General features: G+C 55.5%; 8 protein-coding genes across 8 annotated transcripts; 6 read left to right on the top strand and 2 right to left on the bottom strand.

Annotated features, from left to right (window-relative positions):
- Nucleotides 1-122: 122 nt before the first annotated feature.
- W97_02438 (uncharacterized protein) lies at nucleotides 123-1,715 on the top strand (the record flags this gene model as incomplete). Its single annotated transcript, XM_007780338.1, has 1 exon — nucleotides 123-1,715. One exon carries the CDS (start codon nucleotides 123-125, stop codon nucleotides 1,713-1,715), a length of 1,593 nt encoding a protein of 530 aa, XP_007778528.1.
- A 309-nt stretch (nucleotides 1,716-2,024) lies between these two features.
- W97_02437 (uncharacterized protein) lies at nucleotides 2,025-3,254 on the bottom strand (the record flags this gene model as incomplete). The annotated part of the gene is made up of 1 exon (XM_007780337.1): nucleotides 2,025-3,254. The coding sequence occupies one exon, from the start codon at nucleotides 3,252-3,254 to the stop codon at nucleotides 2,025-2,027; it is 1,230 nt and encodes a 409-aa protein (XP_007778527.1).
- Nucleotides 3,255-5,125: 1,871 nt separating this feature from the next.
- On the top strand, nucleotides 5,126-7,231 carry W97_02436 (molecular chaperone HtpG; the record flags this gene model as incomplete). Its single annotated transcript, XM_007780336.1, has 1 exon — nucleotides 5,126-7,231. The coding sequence occupies one exon, from the start codon at nucleotides 5,126-5,128 to the stop codon at nucleotides 7,229-7,231; it is 2,106 nt and encodes a 701-aa protein (XP_007778526.1).
- An 801-nt stretch (nucleotides 7,232-8,032) lies between these two features.
- W97_02435 (S-formylglutathione hydrolase) lies at nucleotides 8,033-8,991 on the top strand (the record flags this gene model as incomplete). The annotated part of the gene is made up of 2 exons (XM_007780335.1): nucleotides 8,033-8,288; nucleotides 8,381-8,991. 2 exons carry the CDS (start codon nucleotides 8,033-8,035, stop codon nucleotides 8,989-8,991), a joined length of 867 nt encoding a protein of 288 aa, XP_007778525.1.
- Nucleotides 8,992-9,498: 507 nt separating this feature from the next.
- On the bottom strand, nucleotides 9,499-10,135 carry W97_02434 (uncharacterized protein; the record flags this gene model as incomplete). The annotated part of the gene is made up of 3 exons (XM_007780334.1): nucleotides 9,499-9,622; nucleotides 9,709-10,005; nucleotides 10,098-10,135. 3 exons carry the CDS (start codon nucleotides 10,133-10,135, stop codon nucleotides 9,499-9,501), a joined length of 459 nt encoding a protein of 152 aa, XP_007778524.1.
- A 297-nt stretch (nucleotides 10,136-10,432) lies between these two features.
- On the top strand, nucleotides 10,433-12,225 carry W97_02433 (uncharacterized protein; the record flags this gene model as incomplete). The annotated part of the gene is made up of 2 exons (XM_007780333.1): nucleotides 10,433-10,508; nucleotides 10,559-12,225. The coding sequence occupies 2 exons, from the start codon at nucleotides 10,433-10,435 to the stop codon at nucleotides 12,223-12,225; spliced, it is 1,743 nt and encodes a 580-aa protein (XP_007778523.1).
- Nucleotides 12,226-13,206: 981 nt separating this feature from the next.
- On the top strand, nucleotides 13,207-13,938 carry W97_02432 (uncharacterized protein; the record flags this gene model as incomplete). Its single annotated transcript, XM_007780332.1, has 1 exon — nucleotides 13,207-13,938. The coding sequence occupies one exon, from the start codon at nucleotides 13,207-13,209 to the stop codon at nucleotides 13,936-13,938; it is 732 nt and encodes a 243-aa protein (XP_007778522.1).
- Nucleotides 13,939-17,860: 3,922 nt separating this feature from the next.
- Nucleotides 17,861-20,002, top strand: W97_02431 (uncharacterized protein; the record flags this gene model as incomplete). The annotated part of the gene is made up of 5 exons (XM_007780331.1): nucleotides 17,861-18,062; nucleotides 18,142-18,799; nucleotides 18,859-19,621; nucleotides 19,704-19,905; nucleotides 19,956-20,002. The coding sequence occupies 5 exons, from the start codon at nucleotides 17,861-17,863 to the stop codon at nucleotides 20,000-20,002; spliced, it is 1,872 nt and encodes a 623-aa protein (XP_007778521.1).
- Nucleotides 20,003-20,024: the final 22 nt, after the last annotated feature.

The raw sequence follows: 20,024 nt of genomic DNA, 5'->3' as shown, positions 1-20,024 counted from the left end.
AAGGCGGTCGTCTGAGAAACTCGAGGTCGCGTGTTGGGATAAGGCGGCAGGGCTGTGACGTCGTTTGGTATACAGCACACGGGAACAATGGCCGGTGGGGAACGATCAACCGCTACATCAGGATGCTGGGAAGACTGCAGATGCAGGTGCAGGTGCAGGTGCATATGGGCGCTGTTAGCTTCATCCTTCCAGTAAACCGTCTCGACGATGCATGCTGCCACTTCAGACCGAGGTATCAAAGCTCCCTGCGTCCCGCCATACGAGCACGCATCCTGCTGCCTTCCCGCGCCCACCAATACGCCCCTTCCCGCCGACACCTCCTCACCCTCGCCATCGAAACCTCCTGCGACGACACCTCCGTCGCCATCCTCGAAAAGCATGACGGCAAGCTAGACGGCAAGCTAGGCACGCCTTCTGCACGCCTCCACTTCCACGAAAAGATCACCGCAAACACCGCCCTCTACCGCGGCATCCACCCCCTCGTAGCCCTCGAATCGCATCAAACGAACCTCGCGCGGCTCGTCGACCGCGCGCTTCGAAGCCTACCCGATGCCGACCATGCGGCTGTTGGACGCCCGGCTCGATGCGTGCCTGTACTCGCCGACAGGAGGGACGGGAGCAGGGCCGGCATAGCATGGAAGCAAAAGCTGGACTTCGTCTCCGTGACGCGCGGGCCGGGCATGCGCTCCAGCCTAGCAACAGGGCTGGACACGGCCAAGGGCCTCGCGGTCGCGTGGCAGGTGCCGCTGGTGGCAGTGAACCACATGCAGGCGCATGCGCTGGCGCCGAGGCTTGTCAGTGCGCTGGAGCGGGCTGCGACAACCACAGCGGAGGGGACTGGAGGCGGGCATGCGGGTGCCAAACCAGCGTTTCCGTTCCTCAGCGTGCTGGTTAGTGGCGGCCATACGCTGCTTTTGGAGAGCAGGGAGCTGGTCGAGCATAAGATACTGGCGAGCACGAAGGACATCGCTATCGGTGACTGTCTGGACAAAGTCGCTAGGGCTGTGTTGCCAGCAGAGGTTCTCGCGAGTGCAGAGACCACAATGTACGGCGCGCTGCTCGAGGCCTTTGCCTTTCCGGACGCGGAGTACGCGTACGCGCCGCCCAAATCCAAGGGCGAGGAACTTTCGGCTAGGAAAACGGACTACACGTGGTTCGTCAAACCACCGCTCTCTGAATCTCCCTACGGCGCAAAGGCCCACGCGATGGAGTTCTCCTTCTCCGGTCTCGTGACATCCGCCGAGCGCTTCATGGCGTTCAGGTCGGACCCGCTGACCGGACGGACGACGAAAGAGCCGCGGGTTCCAGCGGAGATTGGCATCGAAGAACGGAGGACGCTGGCGAGGGAAGTGATGCGCGTTGCTTTCGAGCACCTGGCCAGTCGCGTCGTGCTTGCGCTCTCACAAGCCTCCGCCAGCACTGGTGCGTCTCAACCCATCAAGACACTCGTCGTCAGTGGCGGTGTGGCCAGTAACAAATTCCTGCGGCATCTCCTCCCGGCGTTTCTGGCAGCGCGAGGTTTCGAGGGGATGGAGATACTAACGCCGCCGCCGAGTCTGTGCACCGACAACGCGGCGATGATTGCGTGGGCGGGGATGGAGATGTTTGAAGCTGGGTGGACGTCCGAGCTGGAATGTTTGGCGCTGAGGAAGTGGAGTTTGGATCCGGGGGCAGAGGATGGAGGCATTTTGGGTGTTGGAGGGTGGGTTGCCTAGAGTGGGGGGGTAAGGGGGGTTCCTGGCGGTAAAAGCGTGATCTTGTGATACCCAGAAGGGGACAGGAAACGGCCAGCAGAAAGCATAGGGCATTCTATACCACTGAGCGGTGTTGCTGAAGCCATACCTTGGACAGTCAGATCTAAGCCGGAGAGAAGCGTGTCCGGGGTTAGTCTGGAGGTCGTAGATGCAGATGGTGAGGAACAGGAGGATGAAAGGAAACGATTGATATGGGCGCAGGGCATGTACACCTAATGACGTTGTTCTAGCGGGATGCGTATGCCCCCTTGCCAGCGGGTGATAAAGCTTTCACCTTATGCTAATCTCCTGCTCTTCACTCAGACCGTCAAGCCAGGTGTCGAAGCCCATACGGCTAACGAACCAAAGTTCCGCCATTCCCACCCGCTCAAACCAGTCGCTGCCGGCGCTTTGACTGAGCACTAAGCACTGGACCGAAAACCCTCGCAGTGGAAGCCCCCGCGAATTACGACCAATCGCGCTATCCGTGTAGCTGAGCGGCAACAAGTGGATGAAAGAACCTTCCTCCACATGTATATCCAGCGCCGAAAACGTTTCTCCCAGTTCCTCGAACAGAACCAACTGCAGGCGAGGGACAGTTATAGGGTGGAACGTTACACGCACCGTCCCCAGTCGTCCTATCAATCCGAGTACTGCGTGAAAGACTTGTCCTACCATGTTGTGATCTGAAGGATGGCACACGATGTCCGTTGATATGCTGCTGACCAGCGGCGTGTATACGTCCTGTGAGAAAGCGTGGGACGAGAACGTCACAGGACCATCCATGACTGCCCAAGACCATGTAGGTGCTCGGTATTCAGGCGACCTAGTCCCTTCAGAGTAAGTCGCGGTATACCACATAAGGTCGAAAAGGACATTGGGCAGCCAGAGTCCAGCGAGATACTGAAACCCAGTGCGCTCGCGAACACGTTGTGCGAGTCCAGAGAGCGCTATCAGTTTATCTTCTGCTTTTGTGAGATCGCAAAGCGAGTACTTCCAGACGATATGTGTCCAGTGTTTACGGAATAGTTGGAGTTGTATAGCATTCGTCGGTGTTGTTGATTCCAATAAGAACCTGAAACTAATCTGGTCCGTAAACGTCTCATCGGTGGGTCCAGTCCTGGTGTTTAGCAGACTGTTTGAGCCGAAGATCTTGAAGACACTGGTGATGTTGCCTGCAGGATCCCGCAAGACTCCTACGCCTTCGGGATCTAGCTCGCTGGCTTGGCCCGAGAAACACTCCCAGAATATGCCCCGTCGACCAAAGATCAGAGTCCTGCGGGCTAGGAGGCGCTCCTGAAATACCCATCCGCGATGACCTAGGCGAGAGTTCTCCGTCTCCTCGTTTGTGTGTAAGACCACGGCCTCGCCATCCTGGTGCAGACTTGTGACGTAAACATTTCCGCCGATTCTGCACTTTGCACATATCAGAGGATCCCTCTCCGAGAAGCAGCCCGAGTGCGAATCTCTCCCTGCAGCAGCGGCGATGACGCATACCGCATTCTGATATATTTGGGCCATCATGAGTGACTCTTCTGCCCAGTCCTCCCGAGAGTCCTGGATTATGCACAGGCTGTCGATCCAGATATACTGTACGCCTATCCGTCGGGAGATTGTAATGGCATCCCGAAAGGTTCTTGGAAGCAGTGCCAACGGGATCCCGCCACGAAACCGTGTCAGCTTGTCACCTGTAAGCCTGAGTATATCCGTGGCTCCTCCCCAGCAGTGGCTGAGGCAGCAGTACACGGATCCCTTTGTTTCTTCAGGTCCGCACAGACGAACTTCTGTTGTGTTGGACGTCGCACCAACATACAACAAACGCGTAGGGACGAAGCCGGGGTTCGTGGTAGTGCAGTGAGGGTGTTTGTCCTTGCAGTGATCCAGCCATCGAGCCGCGAGCGCAAAGTGGGCATCAGATGATGTAGAGATAAATGTGATAGACGGATCCGGACAACTCCTCAAATTTCTCGCATCAGGAAAGTCCGGGATAGCTATGAGACAAGGCACGACTGAGCGACTTCTCATGGTAGATAGAGGACATGTCTACTCACCCATTCCCTCGAACGACGAGCAAGCGAGCTCTTCAGCTTCAACAATCTCAGACTCGTGCGTGTAAAAAGGCGCAATGCCCAAGTCCCCTCGGGTCTCATTCCTTCTCCATCTGATACACAAGCCGAGACCTTGCAAGTCTACAGGAGCCTCATCGCTACGCAGTTGCTCTGTCAGGTGGGTACAGAGATGACAGCCGCTGTGAATAGATTTGTGCAAATCCGATGTCGAGGAGTGCAAATCGAATCGCTCTTCCTCTATCTGATCGCGCTTCCCGAGGCGCGAATCTCCGGACAACGTTACGGAGACGTCCTGATTGATGAGTTTTGATCTCGAAAACACGGACTTGCAGGACTCGCATAGAACATGGAGCTGGCGGGTTTCTCCGCTGCAAACATTCCTTGGGCGGAGATTAGTCAAATGGAGCGCGTCGTGGATGTTATCAGCTTTCGGTTGACTTGAGAGCACCATACAATCGGACGCGGCTTCTGGTGTGTTTGGAACCATACTGTTACCGCGTATAGCCAATATAGGTGAGATAATGGCTCTACAATTCGGTGGACGAAAGCGGCAAGGACGTGATAGAGAAGACTATGGATGTTCCGAGACAAGAGCCCCGTTACCATCTACAGACAGATTCTGTATTGTACAGTAGCTACCCTCTACTGAATCATCCGCAAAATAAAACAACGAGCTACATCAGATTCCAAGGTCCCCTGTACCGCCTGCCATGAAGAGGGAGTTGTGCAGCAGGCAGACACAGACGAGGCAGGCATCTGACATAAGGTAGTCTAGCTGATACTCGTATGTTCTTTACCACGGCGTCTGTTTGGACTGGTGGATGGAGACTTCTGGAGAGATCCACAAGTGACCACAAGTGGTGGAGTCTGCCTTGGTGGTGAGGCTGAAGCGCTCAGGAACGGTGAAGGCGGTGAGGCCGTCTGTGAGCGCTGGTTGGTGGGCGCTTCGTGGAAAGCGGTCGAACTTTCTCGCTGCTGAGAGCACGGCGCACTGGCCAGCAATTGTTTCTGTCGTCAAGCCAAACCGCATATAAACTCTTGCTCCAACAGCCTCGTGCCTTCGACATAGACAAAAAACCTCGAATTGCACTCAAGCCATCATCTTCCCATCTAAGATACCCAGCGCCCTCACGCGTACCCTTTCGCCTTCATCACAATAAACTGTAAGCAGCTTCCTCAGCCTTGAGCTCCTGACGCTGTCTCAAAACAGCATACAAACCTCAGCCCTCACCTGCAGTTTGACACCAATCGACCCGGCGAAAAGCTGCTGACACCTTGTCCAGACAGACAGACATCAATCCTTCACACACAAACACCGCCATCATGTCTGCAGAGACTTTCGAGTTTCAGGCCGAGATTTCTCAGCTCCTCTCCCTCATCATCAACACTGTCTACTCGAACAAGGAGATCTTCCTACGAGAACTCATCTCGAACGCCTCCGATGCGCTAGACAAGATCCGATATGAGTCTCTTTCAGATCCGTCCAAGCTCGATTCGGGCAAGGACCTGCGCATCGACATCATCCCCAACAAGGAGAACAAGACCCTCACAATCCGGGATACTGGCATTGGCATGACCAAGGCCGACTTGGTGAACAACCTCGGCACCATCGCCAGGTCCGGCACCAAGCAGTTCATGGAGGCCCTCACCGCCGGCGCCGACATTTCCATGATTGGCCAGTTCGGTGTCGGTTTCTACTCAGCTTACCTTGTGGCTGACCGTGTTACCGTCGTGTCGAAGCACAACGATGACGAGCAGTACATCTGGGAGTCGAGCGCCGGCGGCACCTTCACCCTCACCCAAGACACCGAGGGCGAGCAGCTTGGTCGCGGCACCAAGATCATCCTCCACCTGAAGGATGAGCAGACCGACTATCTCAACGAGAGCAAGATCAAGGAGGTCGTCAAGAAGCACTCCGAGTTCATCTCCTACCCCATCTACCTCCACGTCGTGAAGGAGACCGAGAAGGAGGTGCCTGACGAGGATGCTGAGGAGGTCGAGGAGGGCGACGAGAAGAAGCCCAAGGTTGAGGAGGTCGACGATGAAGAAGAGGAGAAGAAGGAGAAGAAGACCAAGAAGGTCAAGGAGACCAAGGTCGAGGAGGAGGAGCTTAACAAGACCAAACCCATCTGGACACGGAATCCCCAGGACATCACCCAGGAGGAGTATGCGTCCTTCTACAAGTCACTCTCCAACGACTGGGAGGATCACCTCGCTGTCAAGCACTTCTCCGTAGAGGGTCAGCTGGAGTTCCGTTCCATCCTCTTCGTTCCCAAGCGCGCTCCCTTCGACCTGTTCGAGACGAAGAAGACCAAGAACAACATCAAGCTCTACGTCCGCCGCGTCTTCATCACCGATGACGCCACCGACCTGATTCCCGAGTGGCTGAGCTTCATCAAGGGTGTCGTCGACTCCGAAGACCTTCCGCTTAACCTGTCCCGTGAGACCCTTCAGCAGAACAAGATCATGAAGGTCATCCGGAAGAACATCGTCAAGAAGACTCTCGAGCTCTTCAACGAGATCGCCGAGGACCGCGAGCAGTTCGACAAGTTCTACTCCGCCTTCAGCAAGAACATCAAGCTTGGCATCCACGAGGACTCGCAGAACCGCCAGCAGCTCGCCAAGCTGCTCCGCTTCCACTCCACCAAGTCCGGTGACGAGACCACCTCGCTCTCCGACTACGTCACCCGCATGCCGGAGCACCAGAAGCAGATGTACTACATCACCGGCGAGTCGCTCAAGGCCGTGCAGAAGTCTCCCTTCCTCGACGCGCTCAAGGAGAAGAACTTCGAGGTTCTCTTCCTCGTCGATCCCATCGACGAGTACGCCATGACGCAGCTCAAGGAGTTCGACGGCAAGAAGCTCGTCGACATCACCAAGGACTTCGAGCTCGAGGAGACCGAGGAGGAGAAGAAGGCGCGCGAGGCCGAGGAGAAGGAGTTCGAGCCGCTCGTCAAGTCGCTCAAGAACGTCCTTGGCGACAAGGTCGAGAAGGTCGTCGTCTCGCACAAGCTCATCGGCTCGCCGTGCGCCATCCGCACCGGCCAGTTCGGCTGGTCCGCCAACATGGAGCGCATCATGAAGGCCCAGGCTCTCCGCGACACCTCCATGTCTAGCTACATGAGCAGCAAGAAGACCTTCGAGATCAGCCCCAAGAGTCCCATCATCAAGGAGCTTAAGCGCAAGATCGAGGCTGATGGCGAGGAAGACCGCACCGTCAAGAGCATCACCCAGCTCCTTTTCGAGACCTCACTGCTTGTCTCTGGCTTCACCATTGACGAGCCTGTGCAGTTCGCTGAGCGCATCCACAAGCTCGTCAGCTTGGGCTTGAACGTGGACGAGGAGGTTGAGACCGCGGAGGAGAAGGCGGAGACGGAGGGCGCGGCGGCTGAGCCGGCCGGCGAGAGCGCGATGGAGGAGGTCGACTAGATTCATCACTGAACTGAGGTACCTTTTGCTCTTCGGTGATGTGGGCTTTGCATTAGATCTACAGGCGTTGCGCTTGGTGGATAGCGCAGGGATGGATTGATGAAGCGTTTATAGTCGCTACACTTTTGCTGTGTAATCTAGTTTGAGAAGAGGGCTATGGTGGTAATGGCGAATGATAAAAGCATTCAAGTTACATCACTGTTAATCTGACTGTTGTGCATATACCTATGAAACTGCGTGACATCCACTGGCTGCTCTTACTATTGCCCAAGTGTTTAAGTGACCGCTCCACGTCAAGACTCGTATCAGAAGCAGGCCTCCTTTCAAACCTCCTCCCCTTTTGCAACTAACATCGATTCAGCCGCTGAGGTTGCGGAGGCTGGTTGATCCTATTCTTAAATATACTCAATCTACGTTTGCCTGAGGACGAGGGTCCCATTGCTGCTGAGCTGCATTCTCGCGCCGTCGTGTGTATACGATCATCTTCTATAATGCAAGATACACTAGTATCCAACAAACAACAGAGCTTATTCAGCGCATCTCCTACCTAACATGTCTCATACCCCGACTCTGCCTCCTTGACTTCGGAGAAATCTGCCTCTCCCGTCAAACCAATTTTGGAAGGTGGGGGCGGCAGTTGGCCGCCAGCACCCCGCAATCCCCGGCAACAAACATCATGATTTCTCCACAGCATCGATGTCATTGTGCAAACTACTAACAAATACCCCATTGCGCCTCACAACTCGTCCGTCTACTCTCAAGCTCGCCTCAATTGCAAACCGAGCATTTCGCCAACCCACCATGTCCTTCACCACCAACGCGACCATCGCCTCCTTCGGCGGGAAGCTCCTGAAGCTGTCCCACGAAGCCAAATCAACGAACTGCACCATGGGGTTGAACCTGTACCTCCCGCCGCAAGCGGAGAAGGGCAAGGTGCCTGTGCTGTTCTACCTGTCGGGCCTTACCTGTACGGGCGACAATTGCGCCGAGAAGGGCTTCTTCCAGCACAAGGCGAGCGAGAAGGGTATCGCGGTCGTGTACCCCGACACAAGTCCGCGTACGTACAGAACCCCTCCTCATGGCATCTGCTATCGAAACAAGGAGGCCATAGCGGGGGCACAAGCGGCTAACCACAGCATCAAACCCCAGGCGGCCTCAACGTCGAAGGCGAAGACGAATCCTACGACTTCGGCACCGGCGCCGGCTTCTACGTCGACGCAACCCGCGAGCCCTGGAACAAGGGCTACAACATGTACAGCTATATAACCTCCGAGCTCCCCTCCGCCCTCTTCGACGCCTTCTCCGACAAGCTCGACGCGGACCGTGTCAGCTTGACCGGCCACTCCATGGGCGGCCATGGCGCGCTCACCATCTTCCTCCGAAACCCAGGGAAGTACAAGTCCTGCTCCGCCTTCGCGCCGATTGCCAACCCCATCAATGCGCCGTGGGGCCAGAAAGCGTTCAAGGGCTATTTCGGCGAGGAGGATAAAGGGAAGTGGAAGGAGCACGACGCGACTGAGCTCGTGAAGAAGTGGCCGAAGGAGCAGACGCTAGATTTGCTGATTGATGTTGGCACGGGCGACAACTTTTATAAGCAGGGCCAGCTGCTGCCGGAGAATTTTGTAGACGCGGCGAAAGAGGCGGGTGTCGCGGATAAGGTTAAGCTGAGGTTCCAGCCGGATTACGACCATAGTTATTACTTCATGGCGAGTTTTGCGGACGAGCATGTCGAGTACGCGGCCAAGTTTTTGGAGGCGTAGTACGTATCTACCTCGTATCCTTCTTGGCGCGATTGGGTGGATGCTGACTCTGGCAGAAGCGGTGGAGCGGGAAGGAAAGAAAAGCTGTAAATAGCCAGGTGTTGAAGTCATGGAAAGGGACAGTTGATATATATCTTCCATGCTAACTTCATAAACTTTGCTTTGCCATGCCTAGAATGACGAAATCCGATTTTACTGAGATACAGCTCCTCCATGAGGTTGTAGTACAGGGTATCGGGAGGTATGGGAAAGAGAAGAATTCGCTTACGCTCAATGGACTAAACTTCGCGAAGTGGAAATTAACAACCAGTACGGCGGTTGATGACTTGGACAATACATAGCCTAAACCCAAGCCTGCTATCTAGAGAGGCGCCCCTGAACGCCATGCATGTAAACCGGCTTGCGCCCCCAGGTATTATAGTAGTTCTTCGCACCTCCAATCCTCATACCTAATGCCACGAAGTCAGCGGCAGCTCATCTCAACATCCGTCCACAATCAGAGAGCACTCACCACCCATCCGGCATATAGCGCCTGATAACAAGGGGAATCTTCTTCTCACGCAGCTCCTTGATAGCAATCTGCAGTGGGTCCGTCTCGCCCTCCAAATCCACCAGCACCGGCGCATTCATGCTGTTAAAACCTCGTCAGCCCCTCACTCGATATTTTCAAACTCCGCCCATCTCCCCATGACCACCTCCTCAGCCACAAGAACCTACCTGATCTGCAGCGCCCGCGTCCCCAGCACCCGCGCACGCTCATACTTGGTCATGTACGGCGTCGTGGTCCGCTTCTCCCTCGGTATCCTCTTCTCCCTGAGGCCCTTGACCGTATTCTTGTTCGCTCTTGCCGCAGCAGCCGCGCTGGGGTCCCCGGCGACTACGACGTTCTGCTCGCCCGGCGCGGCTTGGGAGGTTGGGTCTTCAGCGCCCGCGGCGCCGTGGTCGTCGGGGTCTTCGGCGTCGGGCTCGTCGTAGGCGTAGGGGTCTTCTTCTGGCTCGTCGAAGGTGGGCTCGCTGGCGGAGGATGTTAGCGCTGTGGTTCTGGGGGAGCGGGGGTGCCTGCCAGAGCTGGGATCGGTTTATGGGAATGCGCCGAGGGGACATACTCGTATTCAGGGCCGTCGTCGCCGCCGTAGTCGGACATGGCGGGCGTATTTGGCTCTTGAGGGGAGACTGTTCTAGTGTATGGTTATGGGAATGTAGGACGTGAGGTCGAGTCGAGAGATCCCGCGGCGCAAAGCTGACTGAAAGAAGAGCCAAAAGCGTCGAGAGTGATCAAAAAGTCCGAGATGCCGGCGTTCTGCCGGCTGAAGGCGGTGAGGCTTTCTCGCGCCAAGATTTCGAAACACTACGGAATTTCTTTCGGAGACAGAACCGTCAAGCAGTTGCTCAAGCAGTTGCTCAAGCAATTGCTCAAACATTTGCTTCCTCGGAGTGGCCGATGGCTCCTCAGAAAAGTCTGAAGCGGAAAGCTGACAAGCTCGACGACGCTCCTGCGTCTCAGAAGGCCCGAGAGGGTACGGCCGCACTGGGCGTGAGCTCACTGAAGACTACTGACGAAGTACAGATCCAGTTAACCAAGACGACGGTTCAGACTATTCCGATTCATCCTCTTCGGGAGACGACGAAGCCTCTCGTCCGACACTCACACCTGGCTCACCGCTAACGACCTGCTCAACCCCACGGACACCACGCGAGAAGAACTTCCACTGCCACTACCCGAGCTGCGGCAAGTCCTTCACCCGTCCCTCCCGTCTCGAGGAGCACATCCTATCACACACGGGGGGCCGTCCCTTCGCCTGCAAGCAATGCCCCAAGACCTTCGTCCGCAACAACCACCTCAAACGCCACGTCAAGACCTCGCATACCTCGGAGCGCGACTACATCTGCCACTGGCCAGGTTGTGGGAAGGGCTTCGCGAGCGGCACCCGCCTCCGACGCCATGTAGCCACGCATGAGGCCAAAGAGCAATACCGCTGCAGGGACTACCCGCCGTGCAATGCCACCTTCCGCAAGCATGCCACTCTCCAGAAGCACATCACGAGCGCCCATCTGAACCAGAAACCCTTCCCTTGCCCGTTCATCGACGACGCAACTGGCCAACCCTGCGGGCACGCCTACGACACCGAGAGCGCCCTGCGCGCGCACGAAGGCCGTATACACGGCGGTAGCCGCTATGTGTGCACTCTCTGCTCGCCCTCCGCCATCGGAACGCCCTCCGTCGGAACGCCTTTAACCCCTGTCTCCGCACTCACCGAAACAACAACCACTCCCGTCCCCCGCGTCACCTTCTCCACCTACGCCCTCCTCCAATCCCACATCAAAGCCGCCCACCCGCCGCAATGCCCCCACTGCCCACGCACCTTCGACACGCCCCGCGCCCTGCGCCAACACACCGAGATCGCGCACGCCACCCCGCTCGAGGCGCGTCAAACACACATCTGCGACTTCCCCGGCTGCGGGCGCGGCTTCACTAGGGCCGGCAACCTGGACGTGCACAAGAAAACCGTGCACGGCGCGGTCAAGGCGTTCGTGTGCGGGACAACTGACTTGGCCGGGAGCAAAGATGAAGAGTTGAGGGCGTGGTGGAGTGGGGAGAAGGAAGGGGCGTGTGGGTTTGCACTCGGGACGAAGGCGAATCTGGAGGAGCATGTGCGGACGCAGCATCTAGGCAAGGAAGGGATGCGGGCGAGGAAGGCGAGGAAGAAAGCCGAGGAGGCTAGTGTCGATGTGGAAGAGGTGCGCAGGAGGAACCTGAGGAGGAAGAAAGGGTCAGAGACGCTGCGGACGGTTGCGCCGCTTGCTGGGGCGGGGTGGGAAGGATTGGGGCGGGATATCGATTGCCTCAAGCCCGAATGCGCGCACATGTTCATGCGGGAGTACGATCTATGGAATCACTGTAAGGCGGTGCACCGGATGTCGGATGGGGAGATCGAAGAGGCCATGGCGGAGAGGGCGGAAAGGGACGCCCTTGCTGGCGGCCCGTTCTGGACCCGCGGCGCTAACGGCCGACACGAGGGCTTTTTCGACCAGGAGGAGTTTGAGGCGAATGAGGCGCTCGATCGCGAGGCGGGTATCAACCCTGGCTTGCCGGGCTTCGATGTGCACGGTGGTGGTGGTTTCTCCCGACTGTGGAATCATGAGGGCGTGCCTGTCGATCCGGCGCTGTTGGGCGTCGCGCAGCAGGAGGTAGGTGGGCTGGAAGCTGTAAAGGCTTATTTGCAGCAGGAATGATGAAGCTGCTCCAATTGCTGGGTAGACTTGGGGCGTTTGGGACGTGCTGTTTGCTTCTGCATATGATACCACTTGCTTTACTGGCTGTTGTTGGTTGTTCTCGCGTTGTAGTTGTATTCCAGGTAGTAGCTACGTAGGCATCGTACGTGCTGGACTCATTCCTGGAAGCTTTCAGCTAAATTGCTCAATGATTTCCTCGTCGGAAGGACATTAGAACTTACAAGAACGCTATACTACCCCTGGATGTTCCAACAGTAATGAGTTGATGCTGCAAAGGTACCGTCAAAGTTATATCCATGAGAATGTCTCTAGCGCTACTGATGATTGGTCGATCACCGTTGGGCAAAGTTCGACGGTTGAGTCATGGTAAGAACCGTGGTAGAGGAGCTCACGTGGTTCCGCGAACTCGCGACCACACTCTCGACGCGCTTAATGTTCAGTTTGGTGAACTTCACACTCGAGCAGCGTCGGCAGTAGTAATCCTCCTCGACACAGGATCTTGTCGAAAGCAATATGAGGTGCTTTAGTCGCCTCCGTAACTCCGCCCTGTGGGTGCCAGAATCCGTGGTGGTGATGGTGTTGGTCGGGTTCTGCTTCGTGGTACCAGGGTATATTTAGACTTTGGAAGGAAACTTTGGGACACAGGCGAAATGTTGATGAACAACGGAACGGGCCGCAAGCTTCCTTTCGTACCCAAAGTTCGAATGTCAGAGCGAGTGATGAACCGCAGCGTGAGAATGATCAGAACTCTTCATAAGGAGCTCAAATCCCACTACCGCTCCCCTTCTCTCCCTCTCTCACAAGACCGTAAAAGTAACAAAATCCCTTTTACGACGAAATCATCATCAACAACAATCATCATCAATATCTCAACCCGGTTTCAAGCAAAGACTCACCTCTCCTCACCTCACTCCACCAACCTTACACTCCTCACTACACCCACAAACCTCACCTCCCTCTCCTCACCGCCAAACAGACAAAATGTCTTCCGCGCTTACTCCATCCACCATAAACGCCCACCACGTAGGCGAATTCATCTACCGCTACCTCAAGAACGAGTACTCCTGCTGGCGCCGCCACCCCAAACACGACTACAGCACCATGGCAACAGCCCCCGAACAACGGTGGATGCATCTCGGATCGGCCCTCACGAACGACCTCACCAACCCTCACGTCGTCCGCTTGCAGGAGCTCCACGAATACAACCTCCTCACCTCAAAGGCGCAAAGCTTCCTCGAGCAGCGCCTCATGGAGTTCGCACGCCGCGGCCGCTTCTCCCGCCGCCGCACCAAGTACGCCCGCAGCGACGACACGCGCAGCATCGTGCGCGAGCTGCACATCGCCGCAGAGCTTGTTGCTGTGTTCTTTCCGCCGATGCCGATGCCGTGGCGTTACAGGGAGGGGAAGCCGCTGATGAGACGCGGGGTCAAGGCGCGTTGGCTGGTTGATGGGTTTGGGGCGAGTTTGGGGATGACGACTGTCATGTGGGCCACGGAGATCGTGGTGAGGGAGAGAGAGAACAACCGGACGGCGATGCAGCTTGGACGACTGATGAGGGAAGGGCGGCAGCGGGAGGAGTGCCCGTATTGTGTTGCGGCCGTCGAGCATGTGAAGCATGAGGAGCCGTTGCCGGTGTATGAGGAGGAAGGCGCGTGTGCGTGGCAGAGCGATGAGGGCTTGCCGAGCTATGATGAAGCTGCGCCTTTGGAATGATTGGAGCGCGGAATTTGTCCTGTAGAGTTAGCGTATAACAGTTGAAACTCGGAGTTGCAAAGCCTGATGCGTTCTGGCTGCGCGATGAATATCCATCTCCTGCTCCATTGCGACATGGTGGCCTCGTTCAGCTATGTGCCTGTTCGTGAACACCCTACATGAGCGCTCCTAAGGTTCCGCGACAATGCTACATTGCAGAAGCTGTTGCCGAGTGGAGATGCTACGGCCGATGTGCGAACAGTACTGCTGAGATTCGTACGATGACTTCGTAACAGCTATGACGACAATGACTTGAAACAGGCGGGAAGGAGTTTCGATCTCTTAGCATGACGCTTCTCGTGATATTTTTGACTGTGTTGATGGACCTCAATTCTCCCGGAGGCAGATTGGCGGTGTTTTGGTGCAGGTGGAGGACAACGGGACTTTTCGACATGATCCTTCGCGGTAACCTTAGGTGTGAAGAAAGATAAACGACGCTGCAACATCGTCTACTGCATTGGTTGCGCTCGTTGCTCCTTCCTTTGGCAACCTTCATGATAGAGATTCGGCATAGCATCGACTTCTCACCATCACGCCTTCCTTACCCATGTTTGCATCCTGAATTTATCGCGCGCCATCAACACAGCGCGAGTGTTCGGCATCGGGACGCAGAACCGTCCCTCCTCCATGGCTTCCAGGTCGTTCTTGATTGATCTATGGGACCTCAAGCTGCTCTTCAAGCCAGGCTCCACGTTTCCGGCCCAACGCCAGTGCTGCCATAGTTCTCGATAAACGTTGTGTATTGCCTTACCTCACTGCGCGAACGACGCCTCGCCATCTTCCTCGCAGCGTGCAAACGAATATATCCTCATGCGCTTCAACCTGTTTTCATTACCCGCGGCACCAAAGGCTAGTTTCCTCACAAGCCTTCTTCCTACGGGCTTTACCCATATCTCTAGCCTTGAAGAGCTTTTAGCATTAGCGCCTAATTGCGGCCAAATGCAGCTACAGAATGTACTTTGGGCTTTCAGGACGCGGAATTTCAATGGCAACGGAATAAAATGTAGAACCTGGAGCCGGAAAGAAATACCGCCATGCTTTTATGCTGCTCGAGCAACAAGGTGTCGCGCAGTTGGACAGAAGAAACGACTTTCTATTCTTCTATTGTGATGGCAAAGACGACTTGGAAGAATGGTACTCGAAATAAGGTGGAGAGATGCCTAAGAATCCCGCTTGTAGTAGACCACAATGCGCTGGGATGCGAAGGTCCTGGGGAAATGCCTATAGTAAGTAGTTAGTCAGTCGTATTATGAGACTTACTCGGCCTGGTCGCTCATGATGAATAACAGATAGCTTTGCCCACTCGACACGTGATCTCATATTCCTTTGACTTCGTCGGCTGGATGAGATGCTTCGCATCTCTCTACACGAAAAATTGCTTCCTCACATTTTGTCATCCACGCGCGTCTGCTGACCCTCACGTCGTGCGCAATAAAAGCTTCACCACGACAAGTATGCTTTACTAACCAACACATACACAATAACCTTTCTAAGGCTGTGAACAGTATAGAAAAGCTATCTAAGACAGCCTCAGTCAATCCTTTACCATTTCGAGAAATCTGTTGCTTTATTGGTAAGGGGGGCGTGGTGATAGTAAAGCGACGCGTGGTCGGAAACACATGAAAGATTTTCGCGGTGAGGCTTTTGTTGCGCACAGCGTGCCCTCTCAGCAGCAGGCTGAAACGCTCTCTGCCCGTTTCATTGCGATCGGCATCCTCATGCGATGCATTCATGGACGGTCTCGTGTCAATTCGCCACGTTATCAGGCACATGCGTTGATCTCACCTCTTTCTGCCTTGCGCGAAGTTCGCCGCGCATTCCCCGGGGACGTCAGCCATCATCCCTTGGGGAGTTGGAGCGGCACATTGGGAGGATGCCAGGGAACATCAATCGGAAGGCGGCGCGAAGTGATTGATCTTCGAGATCTCCAGGATCATCGACGATGGATGACTCGAAGTTGAAAGCAGAGCTGGGTTTTGGAGGGAGGCGCAGGCGTTAATCGTTGCCGAAGGCTTCTAACGACCTTCGAGAATATTACCAGATGAAGCATGGTCGGGCAAGGCGAACGGCGTGCCACAAGATCGATTTCGTGGCGTGGAGCGGGGAAGCCGGAAGGGGTCACGTTCAAGCTGCTATCTCGTGCCTCATAGGTCGTCAAGATGGAAGATCTGATGCTTGTGGGAGGGTTGACAGCGTTGGTGAGCTCTGGCTTCCACGGGTTGGTGGAGCTGTGGACCACCATCAGCATCACGAAGCGGACGCTCTGCGGGAACGTCAGCAGCAAATGATTCCGGGCCAACTTGATGCGGCAAGCCGTCTCGTGGTGGCCAATCTGCGGAACATGCATGCAGGCTAAGATCAGCGCGCGGTCTGCAGAACCAAGAGCGTTGCTGGGGGAAAGCTGGCTCCTCATTCGACTCGCAAAGCTGGCGGAAAGGGAGCTGCTGGCATGTCCGAACACCTCCAGACGGAGATGTACGTCTCGGGTGTTTCATGGGGCTGAAAGAAGTCACTGGCGAGCTGAGAGTGTCTTCGACAAGATGACGACCTCCTGGAGGAAGCGTTTTGGTAGCCAATAGAGTGCAGAAGCCGCTTGCCGTTCGGTAGAACAGCTCTCGAAGGCGTGGGAACAGGCGGGCGGGCATCTGCTTCCACTGGAATGCTGTCGTGACAGGCTAAACATTGCGGAGACCAGACAGGCCAAGCGCTGGGTACCCCTTTGTCTCGCGGCGCCGAAGAAGCTCTGCCAATCTTGTTGCCTGCACGGAGTAGTCAAAGTGCTGCAGGCAGATAATTGCATCCCCAGTGTCGCATGTCAAGTTGTTGCTGCAGACAGAAGCTTCGCCAATCTGTCGCGCCTTTCCGTTAACTACCTAGGTAGACGCAAGCAACGGTCTCCCTGCAACGTCGACAGGCCTGTGCTTCCGGCCAATTGCTTGCGTTTCCAGAAGCTCAAGCCCCCCGTTTACTCCTCTCTGTCGAGTCCACTCCACCACCAAGGCACCAAGAGACGGGCGGCTCCATCAACCTAACCCAAGCCGCTGCTCCCCACATCCACCACCACGACAATCGCCTCTCACAAACGCCTTGCTGCCTCTTGCTCTACTGTCTCGTACCGCATATGCTGCCCTTCGCTCGTGGAGCTCCGCCTCAACCTTGAGCCCGAGATCACCTCTTTCTTGCCGACGCTGCGGCCGCCGTTGCTTCTTTCTGACGCTTTCCGTCCGCTCCCCATCACACTCCTGTACTTTAGCCTTGGCTCATATACCAGGTAGACGGTGACCGAGCTAGATTTCACGCTGTACGCTCAAGGCGCATGCAGCGTCGGCCGTTGACCGGTGTCTTAGTACAGCTACGGCAAGCTTCGTTTCATCGCAACTCCCCGGCGCACCAGCGCATCTAGTGTCACCTCCTACTCTTGTGCAGCTGTCTGCGTTCCTGGAGGAGCGAAACAACTGCATTCTCGGCTTTCCGGATATATTGGGGAAAGATCCGGCCTGAGCGCATTGAAACAAGCCCCGGTACCTACCTTTGTTGCGAGACACCGACCCCATCTTAGGATCTTAGACTACACGTTTCCGTGCTATAATCAGAATCTGGGGTGAATCTCGACCGCATCTCATCGTTCTCGCGTGTCCTCCGCGTGTCCTTACCGCGCACCTCCGACCACACCGTCGTCCTAGACCACTACTTGAACTACCGCTACATCAACACCGCTCGACCTCATACAAGCCGGCAGACATCTCCCCTCGTCGTAACAGCCCGCCTGTAGACCCCTGGCCCATCCCGCACGCATCGTGCCATCCCTTAGTGACTCGACCGATAGTACGGCGGGCGGCCGACCTGCCACCAGCAAAGAATTCGGCCACACAAAATGCACACGATGGATCATGGGACCTGTAACGTGATATATCTGGATCGGCGGGCGGACAACGAGATAGTAAGAAGGGACAACATATCAAGGTCTTTGGCGTCGAGACGGGCAAGTGCTGTTAGCGACACCCCAGGTTACTTTCACTTCGCAAAATCGGATGGAGGAGAAATTCATGGCAACCTCGAGACTCTGCTATCGATTTTCCAAGAGAGTACGTCAAGTCCCACAACAGCGCACTCGGCGTTGATGACGTCCGAATTTGGAGATTGCCAAGCTGACGCTGAACGTAGTCCACGTTGTCAACTCGGGCGCTGCATGTCTATCTAAGATATCCCATCTGAACGAATCGTCGATTGACCATAAACCTACGGTAGTCCTAATAGATGTCCCTTACGACGAAGAGCAGCGATGGAAGCGGTTATCACGGGAGCCACGAACCCCTTCACCAAACGCGACGAGGCATGTAGCCGCCGTGATTGAGCCAGAAATGCCTGGTGATATCTACGGCATGCATCTACTACTCCATGTGTCGTCCGAAATACAGCAGCATAGCCTCTCTCGACTAATTGTTCCAGTTGTTGTGGTGAGCGGACAGGACGAAAGGCTGGCCTCATTACCGGTTCTACAGTCCCCCAGCGTCCTTGGTTCGCAAGCCGGCATGACGGACACCATGCGGCTAATCCGCTATCTCGACGCCGGAGCTGTTGATGTCTACTCAAGTCCTCTACATAAGGACCATGTGCACAGTCTCGCTGTGCACGCGTACAGAGTCCATAAAGAAGTGGCCAAAGAAGAGCCACAGTTCTTAGTCAATCGGCGGAGCCGAAAGATGTCATGGGTGGGCGTCAACGAGCAAAAGCCGTATGCGTATCTCAGAGAGGCCATGGTGTCCGGTCTGCTGCAAGGGATATGCAATCCAGAAAACGTAACAGACTCGATAAACCCCAAGTGAGCTGCATGCTCTTGTCCGTCATACTCATGATGCAATTGCTAACAAGGTATTGTAGCGACGTCAATGTTACTCCGGCGAGACAGCAAATAGTCGCCGAAGCCGTCGGCTCCTGGTCCTTTTCAGCACACGACTTCAACGATGACGAGCTTTTGCTTGGCGCGCTGGCAATGCTACAGCACGCGCTTACTATGCCAGAACTTCAGGATTGGCATATGGATTCTGATGAATTGCTCATCTTCCTCCTCGCAAGCCGGACCGCTTACAACGAATTTGTTCTCTATCACAACTTCCGCCATGTCGTCGACGTTCTCCAAGCATTGTTTACATTCCTCGTCCAGATAGGGACGCTACCTCCATACCCACCAGGTAGCACACCACAAAGTGGCTTGCCTCACTCAGCGATCGGAAATCTACTGAAGCCTTTCGATGCTCTTACTTTGCTCATCTCCGCAATCGGCCACGATGTCGGACATCCAGGCGTCAACAACGCCTTCCTGGTCGCGCTCAACTCCCCGCTCGCTCAGCTGTACAATGATCGATCCGTTCTCGAGTCCTTCCACTGTGCCGCGTACTCACAAATACTGCGGCGCTACTGGCCTTCTGTATTTGCGGATATTGGAATGCGGAAATTGATGATCAACAGTATTCTTGCGACAGATATGGGCCTGCATTTCAAGTATATGTCGGATCTTGGCAACCTGCAGGATAAGCTTGCGCACAACAACTTCACGACCGACGGGTGGAGTGTGAAAGTCTGCGAAGAGTACAAAGATTTGGCTTGTGGATTGTTGATCAAGTGCGCCGACATCAGCAATGTGGTATGTGTCTTTGTGCCCAGCTCCTATCGCATTTCAAAGGCGCATGCTATCAGTGTGACATTTAGCTGATTGATCATTGCAGGCGCGCAGATTCCACGTTGCCGCTCAGTGGGCTATCATCCTCACGGATGAATTCTCCCACCAAGGAATGATGGAGACCGAGCTCGGCATTCCGACGTGCTTGTTCGGTGGACCGCCGGAGCGCGACAACCCGATCAAAATGGCCCAGTCTCAGATCGGCTTCATGAACATCTTCGCTCGCCCGCTATTCGAAGCAGTCACAGGTATCTTGCCCGCGATGCGCTTCTCAGTTGACCAGATTCTTGACAACAAGAAAGTCTGGGAAGGTCGGATCGAGGAGCAGAAAGAGAAGATGGCTGAGAAGAGGGGGAGGAAAGACCTG

The sequence above is a fragment of the Coniosporium apollinis genome (genome assembly GCF_000281105.1).
Source record: "Coniosporium apollinis CBS 100218 chromosome Unknown supercont1.9, whole genome shotgun sequence".
In the NCBI taxonomy this organism is placed as follows: domain Eukaryota; kingdom Fungi; phylum Ascomycota; class Dothideomycetes; genus Coniosporium; species Coniosporium apollinis.
Note: the sequence above shows the minus strand (reverse complement) of the source record. Positions and strands in the feature narration are given on the sequence as shown.